We start from the raw sequence: 26,004 nt of genomic DNA, 5'->3' as shown, positions 1-26,004 counted from the left end.
TATTTTTTCATTGCAATTCATTGTGTTGGAATCTGCAAGATGGATCACTGTATCAACACTAATTTGTTACCGTGTGGATTCCTTTCCAACTGTGAATGACACATTCGCTTCAAAGAAGGGTTCTCTCTAAGTCTTCTCTCCACAAATTATTGTGTTTGATGGACTTCAACCTACTTCCATCATCTTTTCCTGCTTAGGTGGAAACCTAAAAGCAATCAAATACTAAAAGGGGCGAGTAAGAGTAATTGTATTTCACAATTTGCGTATTAGTTGGGATTATTCACTTCTGTACCAAATTTCTGAGAAACACAACAAATCAAATCTCATATTTTTTCATATTTTTGGAATAATAGAAGGAAAACTTTACAAATGTTACATGGTAGCTTTATTAGTTAAAGACATCTGCCATATTGTCATCAGCAATAATAAGCTTTCATTACGCCAGAGGTTGTAATGATCCAATGGTTGCAAGTTGTCTTCTTCTCCCATCCCTTTTCTTTTTGCCCTTGCTTAATAATCAATATTCTTGCTAGAAAATTCATTGGGCGGTTAAAAGGATGAATAAAGGTTGTTGGACTGTTGTAGAAGTAGATTAACAGAGAACCCAATGGCTTGCTTAATTTCGTGTTTCTTCTTCTTCACTTAGAGCTGTCGCCTTTCCTTTCGGCCTCAATTTGATGGTTTAACTGACAAGTATTCCAAAACCACTAGGATGACAGGAAATAAGGATCAATCAGTTAGAATCTACAATAGAGTTTCCTACCAGTTATGTTTAAAGGCTCCCCATGTCAGTGACTAACCTGAACCCATCTAGAATAGAGTGTCACACCAGTTATGTTTTAAAGACTCCCCATGTAATTTATTAACCTCCCTCTCTCAAAATGGGCGTTGTCTTGTGTCAACTTTGGATCAGAAGTTCCAGCATGTATGCTACTCATTGTTGACAGTTGTGTAGCAATGAACAGCCAGTGTAATAGCATTGACAATATATAAAAGGGTATAAAAACTATATTATTTAAAATAATATATCTGATTTGGTTCTTACTTTCAATACTAGAAGAGAGTTGATTGATACAAACTCCATTTGCTCTGCCACTCTGTTTTGGTTCTTACTCTCAATACTTGATTTGGTTCCCACTAAGAATCTGAAAAGGTTGTGATTAGTGAGGCACCATTAAATAATTGAAGCCACTATAAGGTATCCAGAAAGTTCTGTTTCACAAGGCTATGTGCACCCTCATGACTTTCATGAGTTCATCTGTTTCATGCAAACAGATTACCTTAACAAAATCCTGACAATTGAACATCAAAATAGTTGATAGAAAGCCACAACAAACTTTCAGGCAGAAAAAATTAAAACAAGGTCAGCCAATAGCTCAGTTTTTAACAGGAGAAACAAGGAAACAGAACAGTGCAAAATGCCTACCTGAGAATAAATACTGGAAGTTCTCTGTAGTAATACAATTACTTGATACTGCTGATATTTTCCAAAATCCTATTGTATTGTCACAACAGATTAAAAACTAGAACCCTGCACTTCCACAGAAAATCTGCAACTGACATTTTCAGAAATCTTTTTATTTTTAACTCAATTAAAAAATATTACATTAGCATGTAGAATCCCCCAGTTAAAAAGTTGATTATTTCCAACAAATACTACAAGCTCATTAGCATGTAAAGACTTCCCATATCAAAATTGCTAGGGATGATCGACCATACCTAGTTGCTATTAGGTCAGATGGTCACCGTCTTCTTCAAATCCATCGGTGGGATATAGAAACAGCATATGGAGATCGGAAACTGCAAGTTGCTAGGGATGATCGACCATACCCTGTTATTATTATGGCAAATGCTCCCTTTTTCTTCAAATCTATCGGTGGGAATGGTTTTCAGAGTTCAAACGTTCGTTTTCGAACCTCAAATCCATCTTCGTCTGTACAGAAATCCTGAAAATTTTGGTCAATTAAACGACTCCCCAGCTAGAAAGAACTCTCCAGCAGAAAGCGCGAGAAAGAGAGGTAGATAGTAACAAGTTGCAGAAACTTCGGACAAATTCGAACTTTTTTCTCAAATATAAAATTTTTTTTTGAAAAGTAAAGGAAGAAGATAGAAGAAGCTCAATCATAGAGAGCCCACAAACTCCATCTCTTGGACACCTCGCCGGAGCTCTCTTCCAACAGATACATCTATGGGGGATCTTCCGTTAATAGGGAATACAACAAACGAAGTAGAAGATAGCCTTTAATTAATTATCATGGGACCAAAGGATTTAAATAACACATCAGTCTGGATGTCTAACAATGAATGGGCGAGCCCTAGTGATCTATCTATGAAATAATCTGAAATTTTTGCTCCGAATCTAAGTTGTGTATTTAAATTCAAACAACAAGTGATCTCTACTTTTCAGTTTCAGATCCATCCAACAAAAGCACAGAAAGGAGAGATTTGTACCTTCCTCTTCCCAAGGCTGAGATCAGAAGTTGGAAGAACATTCACCAAGCAATTCGCAAGTGGTGAAGGACTCCCTCTGTATGTTGTAAACCAACTGCCTTGCATTGACCTATTTTTGTTGTAGTGAGTGAACTCTTTAAAATCAAATTCATCTTTGCTTCTGTGTTTCTCCATTTCTTTGCTTTTTCTTCTGCAGTTTAGGTCAATTGAGGGAAGGCATTTAAAGATTGGGAAGAAGTTGGGAAGATAGCCAACGTTTTTTTCCATTCTTTAAATGTCTTCCATCAACTGAATAATTAAAGACGAGAAGCAGCACATTGAATTAGAGTTCATTGAATCAGAAAAGTTTCACAAATGAACCAAAAAACCAGGGAAGGAAAGAATAGCTTACATAGATAGAGAGAAAGCGAGTTAGAGAGAAGTTAAGGTTCGAGGCGATGGATGCTTGGACTGAATCACTTCATGGGTATTTATAAAGCCACTAGACTCCCTTCAAGAGAGAGAGAGAGAAAGAGAGAAAGAGAGAGTATAGTTGTTGAAAAAACAATATCTGATTAGGAAAATTTGAAGGAGCCTGTTAGCTGAAGAGAAACTGCAAGGGTATTCAAGTTGGCAAGGGACTTTCGTCTAAGTAAGCGTGTGATAGTTAAGCTGACAAGGGACCTTTGCCTCAGGAAGTGTGATTCTGAGTTCAATTCTTCTTACTTTCATGAGAATCCTAATATGATCTAATCATTATTCTAATCTTGGTTCATGCGATTGTGAGGTTAGTATGAGCCCATGTAGGACTAATACGGCTTAAGACCTAGATATCCGTTGTTAGTCAAAAAAAAAAACATAAAGTTGATTGTATGGATGTTTCTTAATGACTATGATTGTGTTTAGAAGATAAGAAAAGAACATAATAGTGAAGAAAAAAAAATTAAATTACATAAATAAATATCAATGTAGGGTATTAGAATTTGGAACACCTCAAGAGCATTTTATATAATGATATTTTTTATGTTCCTATTTTCCTTTAAATTCAATATTTTTAAATTTTTTTTTCCTTCTTTGTCTTTTCATTTCTCAGTTTCTAAACATGGCCTGGCTATGTTCGGTAACAAAGAGCAGAATATAAAATAATTTAAAAAATTTTGAATTTAAGGAAAAAAATAGAAACATAAAAAATCATTTTTTTGTCTTATTATATCTTTTATATTATTTTCTTTTCTTAGTTACCAAACATAGCGCGGTAACTCGGGTAAAGATTTGCATGCCCCATGCATTGGAATGGAACTGTATTTTCCTGCGTTGTCATCTGAGTTTTGTGGTCTTCTTATAATAAGCTTTCTATAATTCTACGCCGTTGTTTCAAAGCTTCTTTTTATCCACAATTCGAGTGTTGGGTCGAACTTTTTGTATATCTCAAGGGGATTGGTTTTCACAATTTAATACTATGCCGTGTTTGTATTATTTCACCTTTATTGACGATGATTGATTAAAAAAATTAAAAAACAGACATTGGTGGACCCCAGTGGTTCTATCCTACGGGGAACATATCAGATTCTATGGTCCATCTCCCCCCCGTCAGCCGTGACCAATAGTTCAAAGAAAGAGAAAGGGTGACTGCCAGGTCGTCTAGCACTCTCGGTATTTTAATCAGAGCATCTAATCTTCTTCCACGTCCCTATTCTTAGTGCTTCTGATCAGGTGAACTTGTCACCCAAGAAACGTCTCACATAACACGTCATAAGGACTAAAGGTGTTGGAAGACTTCAATAGTCCTTATAAAGAAAAAAAAAAAGACTTCCATAATCGATGACACTCCCGAGTCCCAACTAGTAGCTTCATAAGACTCAAAAGAAGGGTTTTAAGGCTTTATATTTAGAGTTTAGTTTTAGTTATGAATCTTTATAGTAATAAAAGTAAAAGAAATTACAAACCCAATTATGAATCTAAACTAGAAATGTAAATAGATTGAATATGTATTGAGTTCAGATCTAAATATTTTATAAAGGGATTCGGATGTGAATCAAATTTGAATTTTCACTTATACGTTTACATCCCTCACCACTCATGTAACTCAAACCTTTCTATGCTCAATGGAGATCACTCTCAATTCATACATCTAAGTTATCTTAGCTCTTTTCTTTATTCTCTAACACTTACTGAATCTTCAAGAACACCCTCAAGAACATTTCACTATTTAAATTTTATTATTACTAGATTATTTATTCAAATCAAATAAATTATATTTTAGATTATCTAAATTCGGATAACAAGTACCCTTCATCAGATACTAATACCCCTAAACAGATATATTGCAAAGTCTATTGTACAAGAGAGTTCTTTAGTTCAAGTTGAAGCCCTTTGATCAAAACCGGCTATGGGCTGAATTTTTTATATTATCCTTTAGTGCAGATGCACCATATCTCCTCTCTTCCCCTCCCATGGTTGTTTGTTTTCTGTGTTTCATGTTCTGAGCTTTCTTTTGCATGAAGTTTTTGGGAACCCCATGATCACCGTGTGCATTCCCACTAATCATAATGGAATCAATAATTAAATGATTTTTAAGAGTTTGTAGTGGAAAGCTTTTGACGATAATCACCATTTGTTCTTTGTCCATCTATTCTCTTCTCGGTTTTTGGAGAAGAATATTTCATAAATATTCTTAAGCCTTGTAATAGCAAGAGACTCGTGCATTAGGTATGTCTTTTTATAGTTAATAATGTTGAAAATATTCATCTATAATATACATGTTAACACATCTAACAAAATGAATATAATACATATTTGAACAATAGACAAATCGAGGTTGATTATGGAAAATTTAGGCATCATACATAACATAATAAACCTAAAAACACAAAGAGCAACTTATTAAGAAATCGATGAGGTTGAGTCATACTATCCGTCACTATCCCTATGATGTAAACTGTGTTCTTACGAATCATCCTTCAAGATAAAACAACCTCACAAGTCTCAAGCATATACAGTAGTCATTTAATTCATAAACTAAGCCACATTGGAACACTTCAGAGTAATGATCAATTGGATGTCAACTACATCATATATAGAGAGAGAAAGGCGAAACAAAGGAGGTTGGGATTATCTCTAAAATCGTTGGTAATATGAGCTAAACTCCTCTCTATATATAGGAGAGAAAAATACACCATTAAATATTTTCTACGAAGACACTTACATTTCAATGAGTAAAAAAGAACATTAATGCATGAGGATTGTGTCTTGATATAATGGACAGGTTAGCCTTTTGTGTTACTATCTACTTTATTTCAATGGAGAAGAACTTATGAAGATGGACCAGGAAATATAGAATAATCTCCATGTTTGGGTTACTATCTTTTTCAAGGTTAGGGGTGATCTATGTGGATCTCAAATGACATGGGCTGGCTCAATCGTCCTTAACATGTAGCTGACTTTAGGCTGGACATTGGATCAAGTGTAGACTATAGACGTATTAATACTTGATAGAAACTGATCTTGGATGTCCATGTCTAGTTCTTCAAAAGACTGGCTCTGAGCCTAAAATAGGTAGGTTTGCCGTTGTGGAATAGTTTATGCTTAAGAATAGGCCTAACCCGGCCCAACCAAAAACAAATAGATACCTTTTAGAGGTATAGCCCTACAACTATATACATAATACTATTTATGGTTAAATTGTTGTATTGGTGATTTTAGGAGGAATGACATTGCGTAGATTGGAGGAATTTAATGGTAAATGTTTAATACATAGTAAGAGACCTTTGCCTTAAAAAACATGTGATTTTCAGTTCGATTCCTCTTATCTTTTTTGGAATCACTCACACGGGATGTTTAGTGTTCTTCACTGTTTTCAGTGAAAAGTTGAATGATTCACATTCAACCTTGATATGATCCGGTCCATGCGATTGTAGGGTTAGTATGGACCCGTGAGACTAGTCAAATTGAAGGCTTGGATACCTGTCGTTGGTAAAACCCCCCCCCCCCCAATATAATTGAGATTGGATTTTAATTTGAACAGATATGACTAATCCATACAGTGCACAACTCATCCAATGGTCAATTGGACAAAACTAAAGATCAGAGAGCTTTTTCCCTAGAGTGTTGTTTCTTAGTCCAAGTCTCCAACTCCTCCCTCAAATTGATCCAAGAGTTGGTGGCATTGGTAGAATAGCTAGTCTAAAACATTCCTAACTCTATTTTATACGCATGAGCAAAGGGCAAAAGTGCATATCAATGGCAATGTTTTATGAAGACACCTAATTGTGCCCCATGGGATAGTGAATCAGCCATTTTGACCTGTGGATATGTAGGAAATCATTTGGATTGACCACATGTTAACTTTCAGCTCTAAAATCAATTAATTGGCCTTTTATGCATGTCCATGTATGGAAGTCCTGGCATTCATGAACACTCCATTGATAATCCTAATTTTTTCATTATTTTAATTTGAAATAGGGTTAACACTTTTTTTTTTTTTTTTTGTTGAAACTTGACAATGGCATATGAACGTAGGACTTCCAAGTTAAAAATTCACAAAACTTCAACAACATTTGATCTCCCACGTGATAGGTTAGGCTAGGTGTTCATTTATCTAGTTTCCTTCCCTATTTTTCTAATGTGTAGGCAGAAGATAGAGAATCTTTTTTTTTTAATTATTTTCCCCAAAAAATTGTTACCTATGGAGGAATGCAATTCCTACATAAGGGCTAATAGATTCCACTTAAACTAATTTTTCCTTTTCTCTTTAAGGCTATGTTTGGTAGCCAAGAGAATAAAAGAAAAGAAAGAAAGAAAAAAAAGAATCTAAAAAAAGAAAAAAGAAGAAATGACGAGAAAATAAAAAGAATATGTATGTTTAGTTAGCAAGAGAAGAAAATAAAAGAAAAGAAAAAAATTCAAATTTTAAGTGAGAGATAGACATATAAGAAATCATTGTGTAATCATTCATTTTTTGTCTTATTAAGTTTTAATATTTTCTCATGTTTTATTGTCTTTTTTGCAAGAAAATTTTTTGGGGAACAAAAGAAAATTTCACAATCCCCAAGAGAAATTTTAAATTTGAAAAGGAGAATCTTACCTTGGGTGAAAACATATCAAGTCTCAACCTAAGAAAATAAGTACAAAAAATATACTTTTTCCTTTTCTTTTATTTTATTCTCTTGGCTACCAAACACAATCTAAATGAATCCCATGCAGCATTTTGAAAACTCGATATTGGAAGTGGTATTGGTCAAGACTCAGGACTGATATTAATTTGATATCAATCCAGATCAATCAAGATTGAACAAAAATACCCCTATTTTTAATTTAAAAATACGTATCGATACAATTCCTCAAATCATAGTCGGTGATATCTGTTACCAAAAGAATTGTGAGCGATATCGTTTTGGCGTGGGAGATTCCCCTACGCTGGCGCATGGGAAACCTCTCCCGGTTGTTTATAATTTCGATGCGATTAATGTGACGCGATTTTATCCGACCAATTATAAGTGGGGTTCATCACTGTAGCCACGTTGAATGGTGTCTTCGTGGGACCCATTATATGTTGTCGCTCAAAAATTGCCACGTAGCTTCAGCAAAGACATAATAACTTTCCACGTTGCATTTGCAACGGAAACCTCCACTTTAAATAAGTTATCTGTCTTTACCCAAAATAAATAAATAAGATCTCAGATTTTGCTCTAATCAGTATCTACGATCAGTCATCCAACAGCTGTAAACTCTAAATCAAAATGCAAAGTCAGTTTAGATCGTTAAACCAACGGTCCCGATTGGCGGGCTACATAACCTTATATCTTCCTTGGAATATTTACTTATTACGATTAAGCAAAGGTGGGAGAGACTTGAAGCACATGATGGATAATTGGATATGCTGCAAACTATCATTTTTCTAAATTTTCAATCTCTCTCTCTTTCTCTAGATTGGTAATTTGAATGGAGGAGAGTGGAGAATATGCCATTTTCTGGTTCCTTGCAAACATTCCGGGATCCCATGCGAAGTCGGTCCGAGAGTCCGAGGAACCCCAATTTCCTTCACCTTTAAGACCTTATGCACTCCCCTCCCTCCCCTCACCTCCCTTTCATTTCTCCTCCTTGTCCTCATCAAATTTCCTCATCAAGGTACCTCTTTTTCTCTCTTTCTCTGATTCTCTATTCCAAGTTTCTTGTTCTTGATCTTCTTTTTCTATTTTTATATATATTTATTCCCTTTTTTATTTTTGGTATTAATTTCATTCTGTGTTTATCTTTGCTACAGTATTCAATAGGTTCTGTGTTGTCTCGTCTCGTCTCGTCTGCTTTCCAAATCTAACACTTGTGTGTTTCTTGATTCCCTTTTGGTTTTTGGGGTTCTATTATGGTTTGAAGACTTCACAATGGAGGAACAGCCAATGTCTCTTCTTGGGTTTCTCGTATCTGCAATCTGCATTGCTTCTCTCCCTTTCTTTTATCTGCCCCGCACTGTCATTATTGAAATAATAACCCTAGGGTTTACTATTTTGTGTGGTTTTGCGAACAAGTAAATTGGAAAAAAGAGGAATGAAATTTATTTTTTTGACAATGTTATTCTGGTTCTGATGTTAAGGTTTGCTCCTAGTGCTGGTTATACTAGATTCTAAGTTCAGTTTTTAGATAGGGTTCATGGTTTATGGTGATAAACGGGTTTTGTTGAATTTCTTCTTCTTCTTCTCTGTTTTCTTAATTGATGCTATTTGCTACAAATTATCGTTGACAGTGTTTGATTAATAACTTTGGGAACCATCTGGATAAACTTTAATCCGAATAATTGGGTCCACAGTCCGACTTGAATGTTTTTCAAGCCACCAATATTTTGAGACCCTCGGAATCACTCAGCTGTCAACAGCTCAATTATCAGAGTTTTATGATGCCCTTTTCTTTTCTTATTTTTTTCTTTTTATTCGCATTATTTTATATGGGTTCACATTCTATAACCATCTTAAGAATCAGTAACTTAGTGGATTTTTAATTTATGCCATTCTGGATATTGGTAGTTTTAGGCTTTTACAAAGACACTGGATGTTGTAGTTCTTACATTTCTCTGGATATAAATCCATTGGCTGCATTGTTCCATCATAGATGTGTTTTATTCCAAGATTGACTTTTATACTAGGGACTATATTTTTTAAGGCTTCTGAGAACTATTTCCTTGCAGATTATTTACATGAACTTAATTTCATTCCATCATAGGTATGTTTTATTCCAAGATTGATTTTTACACTAGGGACTATATTTTTAAGGCTTCTGAGAACTGTTTCCTTGCAGATTCTTTACATGAACTTAATTTCAAGGAATGGGAGAAATTTCTATGTTAGATGTGGCTTCTGCCAAGTGGAAATCCTTTGAAAGTGCTTGCAGTGAGTGAAGTAACATAAATTTCTTGGACAGAGATCGATGGGATCCACAAAGCCATCTGGTGGTCTACTAGATTCCTTCAAGATGGATAGGGTCAGAACAATACTGACCCCAGCATATCCATATCCCCATGAGCATTCACGCCATGCCATAATTGCAGTAGTTGTGGGGTGTTTATTCTTTATTTCATCAGATAACATGCATACTCTCATACTGAAATTAGATAACAATGTTAAATGGTGGTCGATGTATGCCTGCTTACTTGGATTTTTCTATTTCTTTTCAACTCCATTCGTTGGGAAGACAATTAAACCAAGCTATTCAAACTTCAGTAGGTGGTATGTAATCTACTCTAAATGTCTAAATCCTATGATTATATCTGATGACTTCTTGTTGATTCCTAGCATAGAGTGTGTAGACCCTGGATGTTGCTGACTTTTAAAAATTGATTATATTTCAGGTATGTTGTGTGGATTCTAGTAGCTGCCTTGTATCATCTTCCCAGTTTTCAATCAATGGGAGTGGATATGAGGATGAACCTGTCACTATTTTTGACGATATACATCTCATCTATTCTGTTTCTTCTTGTTTTCCATATTATATTCCTTGGCATGTGGTATATTGGACTTGTTGCTCGTGTGGCCGGAAAGCGGCCAGAGATCCTAGCCATATTTCAAAATTGTGCTGTAAGTGATACTAGAACACACATATGGATGTATATTAACGTACATGTGTGTTGCTTCTTTTGGTCACATCAATCCTTTTTTTATTTGGACTCTGTCATACTTGTGCAGGTCATTAGTATAGCCTGCTGTGTATTTTATAGTCACTGTGGTAACCGTGCTATTTTGAGGGAACGACCTTTTGAAAGGAGACATTCTGGCTGGTTTTCCATATGGAAGAAAGAAGAAAGAAATACATTGCTGGCAAAATTTCTGCGTATGAATGAGTTGAAAGATCAGGTCTGCTCATCCTGGTTTGCCCCGGTGGGATCAGCCAGTGATTACCCACTTCTGTCGAAGTGGGTTATCTATGGAGAGGTATGGAGGAAGCCTTTTTTTTGGGGGGGGGGGTTAAATATATTTCAATATTTTTTATTTTTTATATTTTATCTGGATATTACCTTCTGTTATTATTTCTGTTTACACCGTTACCCTCTTCTTTTTTTCCCCCTTCAGTTAGCTTGCAGCGGATCATGTCCAGCAACATCAAATGAAATCTCTCCTATTTATTCATTGTGGGCCACATTTATAGGTCTCTATATTGCCAATTATGTGGTGGAACGGTCTACTGGGTATGTGCTGATTTGTATCTTCATACGTGGATTCTTGTTTCCATAGGACTTAAAATGCTACAATTTCCTGAATGTAAGCCATTCTCCTGTTGCATTTGATGAGATATATCCAGTTGAATTCACCGTATATGTCAAAGAACTGCCACCATTTGAAACAAATCACCAGATTGGTGTTAAACTTATTATTTTGGATGGGGGCATCAGTGTAAATGTTTCTGTCTGTATCTGACCTTGGCCATTTATTATTATCTCAGTTTTAAAGATGGTTGAGATCATGTAACTAGGCTGATTTCTCTCTGATGTTTCAATATCTCTGATGGAGCCTACAATTGGATCCATCCTATGTTAGTAGTAGATGGGAAATGAAATTTTCACATCATATTCTTCTTGTATTAGGTTTACTATTCTGAGGATATTGGTTCAAATTCATTTGATCTCATCAGTTATGGTTTTAATTTTGAATTATTTTGCCATTTAACAGATGGGCTCTTACTCACCCTTTGCCAGTTGAGGAATATGAGAAGCTGAAGAAACAGCAGATGAAACCTGATTTCTTGGATATGGTTCCCTGGTACTCAGGGTATGTGTTTACAATTTTGCCCCGTTTTTGGCATGAAGGAGAAAACTCCATTAACCTTGCTGATGAAGCTGATGGATAAATATTGTAGGACATCTGCCGATTTATTTAAGACCGTCTTTGACCTCCTGGTATCTGTAACAGTATTCGTTGGTCGATTTGATATGCGTATGATGCAGGTACTCTTCAATGTTATATTAATCAAATATACAATCTTGCCAAATGATTCATCACCTTTTAATCAACCATTTAAATTGTTAATTAATCCTCTGTTAGATTACCATCTGAAAACATCAATGATCCTGTGTTTTTCATTTTAAATGTTGTGGGCAACTATAGATGCAAGAACTTAATTATTCTGACAAAGACATCTAAAATACGCATTTTGATGGACCTGTTGTGTTTGATAGAGTGAAATGGTTAAGAACGATCAAACCAAAATAGTTGGGATAAAGGACTAATAATGACAGAGAACTCTCAGAAATCTTGGTCAGCAATTCAGTCATTTTAGTGCAATTTATTGCATTAATATTTTAAATGGCTCAACTAATTTTCTACTCTTACTCCAACCCTTTGCTGGTAAAATTCTGATGTGTCCATGTATAAATTTTCCTTTTGGAGAAATTCCTGGGAACATGATCTGTAGATGTTCTTTTTGTCTTATGCAGGGCAAACCCAAGAGATTTCAGATTTTATGTAAGAAAATGAACATGTTAAGGTTTTGGAAAGTATGAACTTCTAGGGCTTTAAAATTGGGTTTACAAACTATTTTTGGTTTCCTTAATCAAATGAAGTTCTAATCGATTATTTTATTCGATATGCCCTCAACTGCGTCTGACATGTGTAGCAAATATTTCTACCCCATCACACATGGACACAACTGCAACTACTACCATATTAACATATGTATATGTTGAATGTTGTAATGACTTGTGTCTAATATGACACTGGCCCTCTTTATTTATAAGAATGGAGAGAAGGTTCTAGAAAATTACAAAGACCATTAAGACCCTTAGGGTCCGTTTGGTAACTGACATTTTCCTTAAAACCCATAAAACCCATTATTATAACACCCCCCCTCAAGTTGGTTCATAGATATCACATATGCCCAACTTGCAGATAATAGGATAAAACATCTTACTACTAAGACTTTTAGTAAATACATCAACTAGTTGTTCATTACTGGGAACAAAAGGCATAGTGATAAGGCCCATATTCAGCTTTTCTTTGATGAAGTGTCGATTGATCTCCACATGCTTGGTTCGATCATGCTGGACAGGGTTGTGAGCAATGCTAATGGCAGATTTTCTGTCACAAAAGAGCTTTATAGGAGGGGTAGCAGGAATAGTCAAATCAGTGAGAAGATTATGAAGCCATAGGAGGTCACAGATACCATGTGCCATAGCACAGAACTCTGCTTTAGTACTTGAATGGTAACCATGGCTTGCTTCTTGTTACGCCATGTAACAAGGTTACCACCAACAAATGTGCAATAACCAGTAGTAGACCTGCGGTCATCAGGGGAACTTGCCCAATCCGCATGTGTGGAGGCTTCCACCCTAAGGAGATCATGAGGATAAAAAAGGATGCCACGTCCTGGGGCAGATTTCAAGCACTGGAGAATACGCAGCACAACTTCCATGTGAGTCGAGTAGGGGTCATGTATGTACTGACTAACCAGGCTGACGGCAAATGCTATGTCAGGGCGTGTATGAGAGAGATAGATCAACCGCCCCACTAATCTTTGATATCTCCCCTTATCTACCGGATTACCTTCCTTGCTACTCAAGTGACCATAGCTTCAATAGGAGTGCCAAGTGTCTGTCGGCTTACACTCCAAAATGTCTGTCTCAGAGAGAAGATCAAGTACATACTTCCGCTGAGACAAGTAGATCCCACAAGAAGACCTGACAACTTCAATGCCAAGGAAGTAACGAAGTTGTCTTAGGTCTGTGATCTCGAGTTCCTCACTCAAGTATCTCTTGAGGCGAGAGATTTCTGCCAGATTATCAACGGTAACAACAATATCATCATAGACTATTAGTATAGCAATCTTCCCACCAGATCTCTTGATAAACGGAGTGTGGCTGACATTGTTTTGAGAGTAACCTGTAGCAACCATAGCCTTATGGAAACGTCCGAACCAAGCACAAGGGGATTGTTTCAGCCCATACAGAACACGCTTCAGCTTGCATACCTTCCCTTAGGTTTTGGAGCAAGTGAACCTAGGAGGAGTGTCCATATACACTTCCTCCTCAAGTTCCCCATGAAGGGAGGCATTTTCACATCTAACTGCTAGAGATCCCGATTTAAGTTGGCGGCACAAGCCAAGATAACACGAATTGTGTTCATCTTAGCAACTGGAGCAAAAGTCTCTTGGTATAGTCAGTCCCATAAGTCTATGTGAAGCCTTTAGCAACAAGTCTGGCCTTGTACCGATCCACTGTACCATCAGCCTTTTGTTTTATTGTGAAAACCCATTTGCACCCAACTGTCTTCTTTTGTGAGGGAAGATACACCAGATCCCATGCGTCATTCTTCTTCAGAGCCTGCATCTGATCTTCAACCATAGCTGTCTGCCATTGTGAGTCTGCACTCGCTTCCTGCCAGGTATGAGGAATGGACACAGAGGAAAGAGAAGACACAAAACTATAGTAGGAAGGAGAGAGTGAGTCATAAGAAACAATTTCAATAGGATGTAAAGTATAAGACCTAATGCCTTTACGAACAACAATAAGCAACTCAAGAGACTGATCAACAGAAGGAAAAGGAGAATTATCGGGGTCCAAGGGGACAAGATCATGATCGAGAGGAGACGACTGACATAGTAGGGTAGATGCTGGATGTGTAGTGGTCTAAGTGGCGCAGTAGGAGAAGTAGGAGTGTCACTCTCCCCCTGAAACGGGATACTAGCAGGAATAGAAATTTCAAGAGACGGCGGCACATCTTCCACAATGGAAAGAGATTTCCCCTGAAGAGGTGTCGTAGTGTAGTATGACGTAGATTCGTGAAAGACAACATCTATTGTCACAAACCAACGCCAAGTAGGAGGATGAAAACACCGATAACCTTTCTGAGTAGGAGCATACCCTAGAAAAATGCATCGGAGACCACGAGGATCAAACTTTCCATGAGGATGATGATCGTGAGCATAACAAACACTTCCGATTACTATAGGAGGGACAAGAAACGCAGCGGAACCTTGGAGAAGATCCGGAGGGGAGTGGAAGGCATGGACTCGAAAAGGCATTCGGTTGATAAGAAAGGCAGTGGTGAGAATTGCGTCGCTCTAGTACTGGGGAGGAACATGCATCTCAAACATAAGAGAGCGTGCTACCTCACAAAGGTGGCGATTCTTCCGCTTACCAACCCCATTCTGAGTTGGAGTATCCACATAACTAGTCTGATGAAATCTCATGATCGGAAAGGGAAGCTTGAAAGGACCCTTCAAAGCATTCCCGGCCATTGTCGCTTCGAAGGATCTTAATGGTAGCACTGAACTGAGTCTGAACCTTGCGGTGAAACTGCTGAAAGCAATAGAAGGTCTCGCCCTTGGTTCGCATCATATAAACCCAAGTAGTCCGAGAATGACAATCAATAAAAGAGACAAACCACCGATAACCATTGACAGACACATAACGGGATGGACCCCAAATATCAGAATGTATCAATGAAGGAGTGGCATTTTTATTTCCAGAAACAGAATAAGTGATTCGAGTTTGTTTGGCCAAAACACATGCCTCACAAAAAAAACTGACTCAAATTACAATTTTTAAAGGAAGGAAAAACTCTAGCTAAAGTTCTCAAAGGGGGATGTCCCAATTGACGATGCCACTGCAGTAACTCAGAGATGGGAGATGACGTAGATGTTTGAAGAGCCTGACCAGAGACCAACGCCGAGTCATCATCAAGCAGATACAGACCATTACGTACCAGACCATAGCCAATCGTTGCCCTTGTCACCAGATCCTGAAAAACACAATGAGACGGGAAAAATGTGACTTTATAATTAAGGCTGGAGGTAAGAATAGTAATGGACAAAAGCTTAGTGGGAAAAGAAAGAACATGCAACACAGTAAAAGGGATAAAGAGGGGTACAACCAATAGAGCCCTTCCCCCATAATAGTGGAGTAAGTCCCATTAGCCAATTTGACCTTACCATTACTAGGACAAGTAGTGTACTGTGAAAAAAGAGACAAGCGGCCTGTCATATGATCAGAAGCCCCAGAGTCTATAATCCAAGGAGTAGAAAGGACAAACAGAGTATGGCCACAAAAGGAGATACCTGACCTGGAATGAGTAGAGCTCGCAATGGCAGGTGCAGGAGAGTTTGGACGTGTCAAGAGGCGTTGCAGGGTAAGCTCGTCAAATGATAGCGAGGCTACTGAGGAGCTAAGAGCAGAGTCAGGGTCAGGGCTCTCAGTATGGTTGGTCTGCCCAGAAGTACCAGCACGACCCTTCCCTCACCCTTTTTCAGATGTATCAGCAGGACGACCATAAAGCTTTCAGTAGTGCTCCTTGGTGTGATGCTCCTTCCCACAGTAATCACATTTCACAGGAGTTGTAGTAGAGGAGCCACCAGACTGTGGGGTTGCACTAAGGGACTGAGTGCCAGAAACAAGTGCAGATCTCTTAGTAGGAGTGGCAGCTTGCTGTGGAAGCATACTGGTACGTCGACTGTCCTCAAGTTGGATCATAGCATAGGCTTGATCTAAAGTAGGAAAGGGGTCATGAACTCATGACTCAAAACTTGGGACCGTAATTGATCAAACCCCACATTCAGACCTGTCAGAAAGTCATAGACCTTGATTTTGTTTTCTTGCTTCTGAAACTTGGTGACATCTTCAATGGTGGAAGGAGTATACTCCTTATAGAAATCCAATTCGGTCCATAGTGATCGCAACTCATTGTAGTACTGTGACAGAGTGAGCCCTCTCTGCTTCAGATCACGAACCTTCTGGCAATTCTAGCGAAGCTCAAAGACCTGAGCATCATTCCTTGCTTGGGAATAGATATCCTAGACACACTTCCAGATCTTCGCAGCAGAGTCAAGGAGATAACCATGTGAAAGCTGTGGCAACATGGAGTTGACAAGGAAGGCCATAACCAGAGAGTTGGCACACTCCAACTTGTCAATCTCAGTACCGGTGGTCAGACGCTTTGTGGTTTTAGTGAGGTACCCTTAATAGCCACGAGACTTGATGGAGATGCCGGCCGAGCATGACCACATAAGGTAGTTTATGCCATCAAACTTGATAGCATAAGGTGGAAAGGTAGGAAGAGTCATGGTGTCTCCGCTAGTAGAAGCAAATGAGATGGTAGACATGGTTGCTATTTAAGGGGGTTGTGCAAATAGAAGAGACACTAACCGGAGATAGAGAAAGCACCAAAATAATCGGAAAAGGCTAGAAAACTCAAAAATCAATAAAAGGTAAAACCGTGAGAAAACGATTTGGGGTTAACTCTAGAACAAAGACCTCAAACGAAAAATTGGTTTGTACATAACACCACAAGGATAAGAGGCACCAATCGCAACAAACATCAAGACTATCGGAGCATGAGCGGGAAAAAAGTATCCCGACAATGAAAAAACGTTCTTAAGGAGAAAAACTTGAAAAAGTGATGGGAAAAAAAAAGGTTCTGGGTCTCTTGGATCATTGTAGAAGAGAGTCTGAGAGCCCAGGGGAAGGATGGGTGGAGGCTAGAAACCCTCTTGATGGTTTAAGAAGCTCCCACCACGAGAGAGAAGCAGATGAAGAGAGATGGAGGGAGGCGCAGATGAAGGAGGCGCTAGGAGAGAGAGAGAAATGAGAAAGAGGCAAAGAGATGGAGAAGAGGGAGAGCCCTTAGGGTTTTAGATCATAAGGCTCTGATACCATGTTAAATGGGATAATGACTTGTGTCTAATATGACACCAACTTTCTTTATTTATAACAATGAGAGAAGGTTCTCGAGAATTACAAAGACCATTAAACCCCTTAGGGTCCGTTTGGTAACGGACACTTTCCCTAACACCTATAAAACCCATTACTGCAACAGTATAAAAAATGTAATTGTGAAGGTGTTGCCTGGAGATTATCTGTAAGAACCCCTGGATCCCTAGACTCACTCAACCATTGCTTCCTTGTCCATTGTCTCTTGTCTCTTGTCTCCCCCATCCTCTCCCCCTCTAAAGTTTGCCGTCACATGAATTCGAACAATCTTAATTCTCCAATTTGACGACCTCAAATTGCCCATCTCACCCCCAACGTTCTCCCTCCTCATCACCTTGTTTCTGATAGACTTGTCTGGAAACTAATTTCCTCTAGTGACTACTTTGTTTTGTTGGCCTATAGAATCCTCAGATCCTCCCCTAGTAAAGTAACCCTGGGTTCTAAAACGCTGCTTTTGGGTCATTATGGGCCCACCAAAGTGAAAGAAACTCAAAATAATATGTTCTGTGGCAATCCTGTGAATTCTGGGAAGTCTAGGGCTCTTCTGATGAGAAAACAGGATTTGGGAACAGACGGTAAATTAACTTGAAAGAGAGGGCGTATTTGGATTCCTAAAACAATTGGAGTAAAATTGAAATAACTTAAAGGAAATAAGGGCTTTGGGGTTATTTAACCAAATTCTATCTGTTACAAAATCAACATCAACATATTCAGGATCAGAGAAGAAGAAGAAGAGAAAACTAGTTTTAAGACATGGCAGGCAGGACTAAAGAGACAGAAGATAAAAAGAGGTAATGCTGTGCTAGTTTTGAGGCTAAGAATATCATGGGGGTAGCTAGGGCGAAGAAATATGAAGACCTATATATTAATCTAAGCACAAAAGAAGGGGAAAAACTATCTATAAGATTGCTAAGATGAAAGAAAGGAAGAGTAGGGATTTCGACCATGTGGAATGTATCAAAAGTAATGACGCATTTGGAAGAGATGGGATGAGTATATTTGTAATCTACTAAATGGAGATAGTTCGAGTAGGAATGACCCGGAAGAAGGCATTATGCATCAAGACACTATGAGTATATTGTGACCTAAACAAGAACACTATTCTTCTTTTCTCTCTCTCTGCTGTGCATTGGTGGTTCTTTAGTTATCTTTTTTCCCCAAGACGGTTGAATTTTTTTTGAATAAAGTTCTTGTTTACGAATTTCCTTTGCTTCTTCATCTTTGTTCTGTGATCAGGCTGCGATGAGTAAGGTTCATGATGGGGCTCAAAAAGATGATCTTTTATTTGATTTTAGTGATAAGGAAGACCTGTGGTTTGACTTCATGGCTGATACTGGGGATGGAGGAAACCCAGCATATGCTGTGTCCCGATTACTTGCTCAGCCCTCCATTCGTGTCAATTTCAGCAATTCGATGCAAGCCCTACCACGTGCAGATTTACTTCTTATAGGCGGGGATCTTGCGTGAGTTGGACTTCTCCTTCCTAGTTATGATTTTTAATTAAATTAAAAGGAACAAGTTATCCAAACTGATGTCTAACTGGCCAATAACTATTGAGAAACAGGTATCCGTGTAGTTTTTTTCACCTATCATAAAATTTCGCATGGATTTTTTGGTTTGTCTTGTCTTGGAAGAAATACTATGGCTTCCTGTTGCCAAACTTCCATAATTTATTTGTTCTTGTAAATAATTATAATATAATTTCTCTTTCTGCTACAGGACTTCTGCCATATCTGATTTCTTGTTACTCCACTTTCTTTTAGATGAAAGCATGAGAACAGTTCATTTACTTATGTGAAACAAAACAGTACATTTCTTTTAATTCAATAGTTTCAGGGACTCACCATGGGGACAAACCTTTGATGAATACTTATTTATGTGTGGATAGGTATAATGTAGATCACAGATTTATCAAATCAAATATTTATTTTCTTCATGGTGCTTGTCCTACTTATTCTACAATTAGGATCCAGGTGACAAATTTTGGAGTGTGCAAGGGAGATATATCTAAATAAAATAAGATTTTCGGGCATTTTGGTGGCATATTTGGTATTTCAATAGGTTAAACCATTTTTGTTGCACCTTCTTAAATCAACCACACTCTTATTTTCTTTTCTTCATGAGAAATTTGGTCAAGTGGTCTGAATGAGTTGAACTTGAAGCCTTGTCATCTAGCGTCTGATTTACTTTTGCTTTCTCACTCTCCCCTCTCAAAACTCTTGATATACATAATTTGATTAGGTTGTTGAGGTTTAGCTGCTATTGGATCATACCTTTCTTTCCTCGAGTTTTAGATCAACATAGGAGGCAGTGTGATGAACATTTTCCTCTTTGTTAATTAAAGTTGGTGGAGTGGGTTTCTAGATGTTGTTCCATTAACTTGCTTGTGGAAGAACATATACTTTATTGGTGGACTATATCTCAACTATAACTCAATTTTTAGGTGGACTTTTGGTATTTCCTTCTAGTAGAATGAATGTAAGCTATAATTTGAACTTTTCTAGCATAAGCTTGCTAATTTATTGCCCAAGCAGATGGTTTCGACCTTGGAGGTCTATTTTTTGTTTTTGGTTGGGCTAGCCGGCTAGGTCACCTTGTTAGTCTGTTATCAGTGCATGCTTTTTGGTAATTTCATCTATATTAGTATATTCTTTCCTTGTGAGAAAATGGAGAATGAGTAGAGGAGGCAGCGGGCGGGGAAAGACCTATACTGAGGATGCTTTCAAGAATCATCTGATGCTCTGCACGTCTGCTCCATGTGTTTGTGGTTTATGGCAGCGAGGGCTAAAAATATTCTTTTCCTAGGGGAGTTTGAAAACTTTCAAACTGTTGTGAATTGTTCAAACCATTTAAATGTTTGTCTGTGGGAAGCTAGATGAAACCTATATAAGGCTGATATAGTGAAAACTAATTTTGTGGGCCTGCAACTCTGTAAAGGATGATATACAAACAAAGGAGCATGTATACAGTCCAGAGGACAACTGCCTAGCGCAGTTGGTGTAGTGTGGTGTGATAAAAGCCTTGCTCACCAAGAGGTCTCAGGTTCGAGTCTCCTAGTCCTTTTCTCCCCTCTCCCACCCCCCACCCCCCACCCCCCCCCCCCCTCCCCCCCCAAATAATAAAAAAAAAAAAAAAAAAAAAAAACCATAAAGTAGGTTATCCATAAAAATAAAAAAAATGTCATGCCAATGAGCAAGTTTGCACCACTAGGATTTCCCTTGAGACTTCTTTCCTTTAGTCAAGAACATAATGGATTAGAAAAATATGCTTCTCTTTCTCTCTCTCACGTCTGTATACCTGTTTCCGCTTTGTTTTCCATAAAGACAAGGAATAACTGATTATTTGGTCCAGATTTTCTAATCAGATGCAACATATGCTGAAGTAGTAACTAAATGTTTTCTTCTAGTTCCCTGCCTTCTGGAAAGAAGAATGGCCTACTGAAACATTTATGGTTGAGAAAATGAAGCGCAGCTTCCATGGTAATTTAGTTGTATTTTCCAGTTGCTTTCATTGTTTATGGGTATATAATCCATCAGTAATGTTAGGAAAGATGGAAAACAGTTGCTATCATAATTTGGTTGTATTGTTCTGTTGGAAAATTTTAATTCCCTATTATTTTACAGGTACCCTAATCCTTCAGCATTTACATATGAGAAGCGGTTTTTTCGTCCTTTTGAATATGCATTCCAGCCTCCACCTTGTTATAAACCAGAGCATATTGCTGTGAACAAGCCTGAGGTACCTTGGGCAGAATCTGAACCAATTCAATATGGTGGACCACAGTGTTTTGTGATTCCGGGAAATCATGGTTAGTGCCAATGCTTGGGAAATTTTTTTTACCCATTAGATTTCTTGGTTGAAACCTAAAAAAAAAAGAAGAAAAAGCAAGGTTGATTTTTATTTCAATATACAATTTTGTATAATTTACAGACCAGATGCAAAGTTTTTGTTGTAAAGAATGTTAATGTGGTCCTTTCATGACTTTTTGTTCTTTCCTACAGACTGGTTTGATGGGCTTCACACTTTTATGAGGCACATATGCCATAGAAGCTGGTTAGGTGGGTGGTTGCTGCCCCAAAAGAAAAGTTACTTTGCCCTGCAACTGCCTAAAGGATGGTGGGTGTTTGGTCTCGATCAAGCTCTCCATGGTGACATTGATGTGTACCAATTCAAGTTCTTCTCAGAATTAACTAAAGACAAGGTACTATTTGTGATCTGGTGTTCTCGTTTTGTTCTATTAGCGTGTGGCTGCACCATACACAGAATCTAGCCATCTTGAATGACTGTTATATGTTTAACACAATTTAGTGATGGAATGGATTTTCTTTAATCATCCTCGGTATTATTAGTTGTTTGTTTCTGGTATAAGGTATCATATACTCAAGGGAGTTCTTTCTTGTAGTTGCTTTGTATTTGTATTGAAAAGGATATGAACATTTACTAATTATCCATTTTCCATGAGTCATTTTTGGTCTCTGACTCTACCATTGTAAAGCTTTGAAGCTTTAGTTGCAAGAAGAAATCGGCAGCTTAGAATGTAGTTCACTTCTGATTGTCCTTTGGAGTGGAGAAATTTCTACATTCTGGATATGTTGAATTTGCTTTTTGCAGTCATGCTGGATCTATTATGTTCATAATATATTCCTCAAGGAAGTCGAATTGGAACAGGATATCACTTTCAGAAGTTTTCAGTCAATGTCTAAGATTTTCATTTCACTGTCACTGTCACTATTTGTCACACTTGAACTTTTTTGAATATCAGCACTTGATTCCATATGTGATGCCTTTAATGTCAATGCTCAGCCTTTTTGGTGGATTCTCGGAATAGATTCTGGGCTAGAATGCATTCTGAAGCGAGAAAATAGAGAATATAGTTTCTTGCTTCAGAATGCATTCTAAGCCCAGAATCTATTCCGAGAATGTATACCAAACACACGTTTAGTTTCTTCTGAGGTAACTACACAAAGTTAATGATGTAATTTGTCTGGATCATATGGATTGTAAAACGTTTGAAGTTTTTTCCAGGTTGGGGAGAATGACTCTGTAATCATTATAACGCACGAACCAAATTGGCTACTTGATTGGTACTGGAATGATGTGTCTGGGAAGAATGTCTCTCATTTAATTCGTGATTATCTAAAGGGAAGGTGTAAGCTCCAAATGGCTGGAGATTTGCACCATTACTTGCGTCATTCTTCTGTTTCTTCAGATAAACCAGTCTATGTGCAACATTTACTTGTTAATGGTTGTGGTGGGGCTTTTTTACATCCTACTCACGTTTTTAGTGGTTTCAAAAGGCTTTATGGGACTTCATACGAAACCAAGGCGGCTTATCCATCTATTGAGGATTCAAGCAGGGTGAGATTTGAAGTTTGATTCTTGTACTTCAGTTGTTGCAAACTAGTCAACAATTAAAGTTTTCCATATGTATTTTATGGTGTCATAATGGTCAGTCTTACCCCACTTGCGGGCCTAGGCACAATGGTATGGTCTCCATTGCGGCTGATTGCCGGTTTGAATCAGGAAACAGCCTCTCCATGAAACTGGGGGGTGGGGGGTGTAAGGCTGCGTACATCAATTCCCCGGACCCCGCGTGGCTGGAGCCTCATGCACTGGGTATACCCTTTTACAATGGTCAATCTGACATACATGTGAATTTGCTCCAGATTGCATTAGGAAATATCTTGAAGTTCCGGAAGAAGAACTGGCAATTTGACTTCATTGGCGGCATCATCTACTTTATACTGGCTTTTTCTATGTTCCCACAGGTAGTTTCCTGTGGTCCTTGCAATCTCTCCTTTATGATTAGATTCTGTTAACCTCTTTGATTACATGTACAGTCAGCCTGTATCTCTGGATGAGAAAGTACAGTTCTCCAGATTGGGTTAACTATACGTGCATACACATGCTTCTTGTTTTTTTTTTTGGGGGGGGGGGGTGTGGGGGAAGGAAGAGGGGAAATGTTTATTAGCAAACTTAATTTGTTCTTTCCAGTGTCGGCTTGGCCACATCTTACAGGATGATTCATTTTCTGGTCACTTGAAGAGTTTCTTTAGCACAATGTTGGATGCTTTAATGTACATGGTGGAGCATTCGTACGTGTCTTCAACTGGAACTCTGTTGTTACTAATGGCAGCATTTTGTTTCGTCCCTTCCAAAGTGTCACGGAAGAAGCGGGCAATAATTGGAATGGTTCATGTCTTTGCTCACATGTCAGCAGCACTAATTCTCATGTTATTACTGGAACTGGGAGTTGAGACATGTATCCGCCATCAGCTGCTAGCTACTTCAGGTCTGCTTTTTCTTTCTTCCCTCTTCCTCCTCCCTCCTTGTTTGTGGTCGCATGGCACTATTGAAATGGTCGCTAATGCTGAGTGAGAGCAGGTCTTATTCATGGTTATATGCACCAAGCATGTAGCGGCATAAATAATGTGTCTGAAATCTTTTGATTCCATATACAAAGTAAGATATTGAAACAAGTACAAGGAATATCTAAGATAAAAGTGAGCTATTAATACTTGAATTCCTTGGGTGGAAGTGCAGTTTAATTACTGGATTGCTTAAGATGGAAATGTAGTTTACGAAAAATTAAATGCATAAACCCTAACCTTAGTTATTATAATTGTTGGAGTGAGTTGATATGCAGTGTCCAAAATTGCTAATTGAGGGTAGTGAAATTTGCAATTTTTATCATTGAAATTAACTCATCTTTAAAAAAAAAAAAAAAAGGATTGTGTTAATTTGAGGGTAGTGAAATTTGCAATTTTTCATTGAAATTAACTCATTCTTTTTTTTAAAAAAAAAAAAAGATGCTAAAATAGGTAACTGGGGCTTCGAGATTTTAACAGTTGAGTATAACTTGTTTATTTTTAGGATATCACACATTATATGAATGGTATCGATCGGTGGAGAGTGAGCACTTCCCAGACCCAACTGGCCTTCGAGCTCGTATAGAACAGTGGACGTTTGGCCTTTACCCAGCATGTATAAAGTATCTCATGTCTGCATTTGATGTTCCAGAGGTAAGAAATGCACCTCTAATTCCAAAAATTTCTCTTAGGTACTTCCATTCATCACAATTGAACATATGCTGAATATTTTCAGGTTATGGCCGTCACCAGGAATAGCATCTGCAAGAACGGGATGGAATCACTGTCACGTGGAGGTGCCATCATTTACTATGCTTCCGTCTTCCTCTATTTCTGGGTTTTCTCAACCCCTGTGGTATCCTTGGTATTTGGGAGTTACTTGTATATCTGCATCAACTGGTTTCACATACACTTTGATGAAGCTTTTTCCTCACTCCGCATTGCAAATTACAAGGCATTCACTCGCTTCCACATTACCTGCACTGGGGACCTTGAAGTATTCACCCTTGCAGTTGACAAGGTATGAGACTGCCTTGGACTAAGTGGTAGCAATTTTAAGAAACTGTGCTTAACAATTCCTGTTTTCCTTTCATTAACTGTGCCCAGACCCTTTCAATTGGGTTCCTGTGCCTTTTTGATCGTATATCATGGGCCATAGGTGGAATTTTGTGTAGGGTGTGGAGAAGTAGTAAATGATAAAGCTTCTCGATACCTTTTCATTGTCACAAAGGTACAAGGCTGGGTCACTAAAATGGGCTGTTGAACCCTGATAACTGGGTCTCAAATTGAGTTAAACACTGGCCATTGGTGGAAATAATTTGTCCAACTGATCCCTGAGAAGTGAGAATAGTAGTTTCAGAATGTGTTTGGTGTTATTAGTCATCCTTGGCGAATGAAGACTTCCAAATATCGCAAATTTATTTCTTTATTTTTGGAGGGGGGAGGGAACATGTAGCTAATTCGGTTTCTTATTTTGTTAATTTTCTGTCTTTCTTTGGGAAGCATTATTGAAACTTTGATTTGCAGGTGCCAAAGGAATGGAAACTGGATCCAGAGTGGGACAAGGAAGTAAAACAGCAGCAACCGAGTCATCTTAGGAAGTTCCCTAGCAAGTGGAGTGCTGCCGCCGCACAGCAAGATCCAGTTGCTACAGTTCGGATTGTTGACCATTTTGTAATTGAGAGAACTGATTCTAGGAACCCCAACTCTAAAGCATGCAAATAATGCTGTGGTTATTCAGTGATTTGGGCCTTGGGATCTGTAAACAGCTTTGTAGCTTTCAACCAGAAGAAGATAAAGAAAGGGAGAAATTAATTAGAATAATTTTTACTTGTCAGAAATTTAAATTTTGTCCAGAATGAGTCCTTCATAAGTCCCTTTTCTTGTATCTGATAATTGAAATTTTAATGAGGAAATCAATTAGTGATTTCTGCCACCCTATGGGTGAAGGAAAACTTTTGCAAATAAATGACAAAGCACAATGGGAGAAAGAATGCTGTCTGCTTGTGTTGCCCCACACCCAGA

At 38.0% G+C, this 26,004-nt stretch overlaps 1 protein-coding gene and 1 long non-coding RNA gene across 6 annotated transcripts; one reads left to right on the top strand and one right to left on the bottom strand.

Moving 5' to 3' along the window:
- Positions 1-316: 316 nt before the first annotated feature.
- On the bottom strand, positions 317-2,977 carry LOC122073525. Of its 2 annotated transcripts, none has more exons than XR_006138817.1 (4): positions 2,843-2,977; positions 2,452-2,739; positions 1,720-1,946; positions 317-1,550 (listed from the first exon to the last, which is right to left on the bottom strand). It is a non-coding gene; the product is annotated as an uncharacterized LOC122073525 (long non-coding RNA). The 2 variants fall into 2 exon arrangements; XR_006138818.1 differs by having other exon boundaries at positions 1,720-1,933.
- A 5,327-nt stretch (positions 2,978-8,304) lies between these two features.
- Positions 8,305-25,803, top strand: LOC122073719. Of its 4 annotated transcripts, XM_042638343.1 has the most exons (17): positions 8,305-8,556; positions 9,608-9,642; positions 9,718-10,145; positions 10,268-10,493; positions 10,602-10,847; positions 10,986-11,101; positions 11,583-11,681; positions 11,770-11,857; positions 18,848-19,074; positions 21,235-21,419; positions 21,613-21,812; positions 22,637-22,969; positions 23,278-23,379; positions 23,606-23,903; positions 24,485-24,633; positions 24,716-25,000; positions 25,507-25,803. In XM_042638343.1, the coding sequence occupies exons 3-17, from the start codon at positions 9,847-9,849 to the stop codon at positions 25,702-25,704; spliced, it is 3,051 nt and encodes a 1,016-aa protein (XP_042494277.1). In that variant the 5' UTR covers positions 8,305-8,556; positions 9,608-9,642; positions 9,718-9,846; the 3' UTR covers positions 25,705-25,803. The 4 variants fall into 4 exon arrangements, with proteins under 4 accessions (XP_042494277.1, XP_042494279.1, XP_042494280.1 ...); XM_042638345.1 differs by lacking the exon at positions 9,608-9,642; XM_042638346.1 differs by having other exon boundaries at positions 9,608-10,145.
- Positions 25,804-26,004: the final 201 nt, after the last annotated feature.

This window comes from Macadamia integrifolia, chromosome 3, assembly GCF_013358625.1.
Source record: "Macadamia integrifolia cultivar HAES 741 chromosome 3, SCU_Mint_v3, whole genome shotgun sequence".
Lineage (NCBI taxonomy): Eukaryota > Viridiplantae > Streptophyta > Magnoliopsida > Proteales > Proteaceae > Macadamia > Macadamia integrifolia.
This window is presented reverse-complemented; position numbering and strand designations above follow the sequence as displayed.

Bases quoted from the DNA above. Each gene is read 5' to 3' on its own strand.
- LOC122073719 (XM_042638345.1), top strand. From the start codon at position 9,847: ATGGGATCCACAAAGCCATCTGGTGGTCTACTAGATTCCTTCAAGATG. The intron at 11,102-11,582 runs GTATGTGCTGAT...GCCATTTAACAG, and splicing joins GTGGTGGAACGGTCTACTGG to ATGGGCTCTTACTCACCCTT. The intron at 22,970-23,277 runs GTGAGATTTGAA...AATTTGCTCCAG, and splicing joins CTATTGAGGATTCAAGCAGG to ATTGCATTAGGAAATATCTT.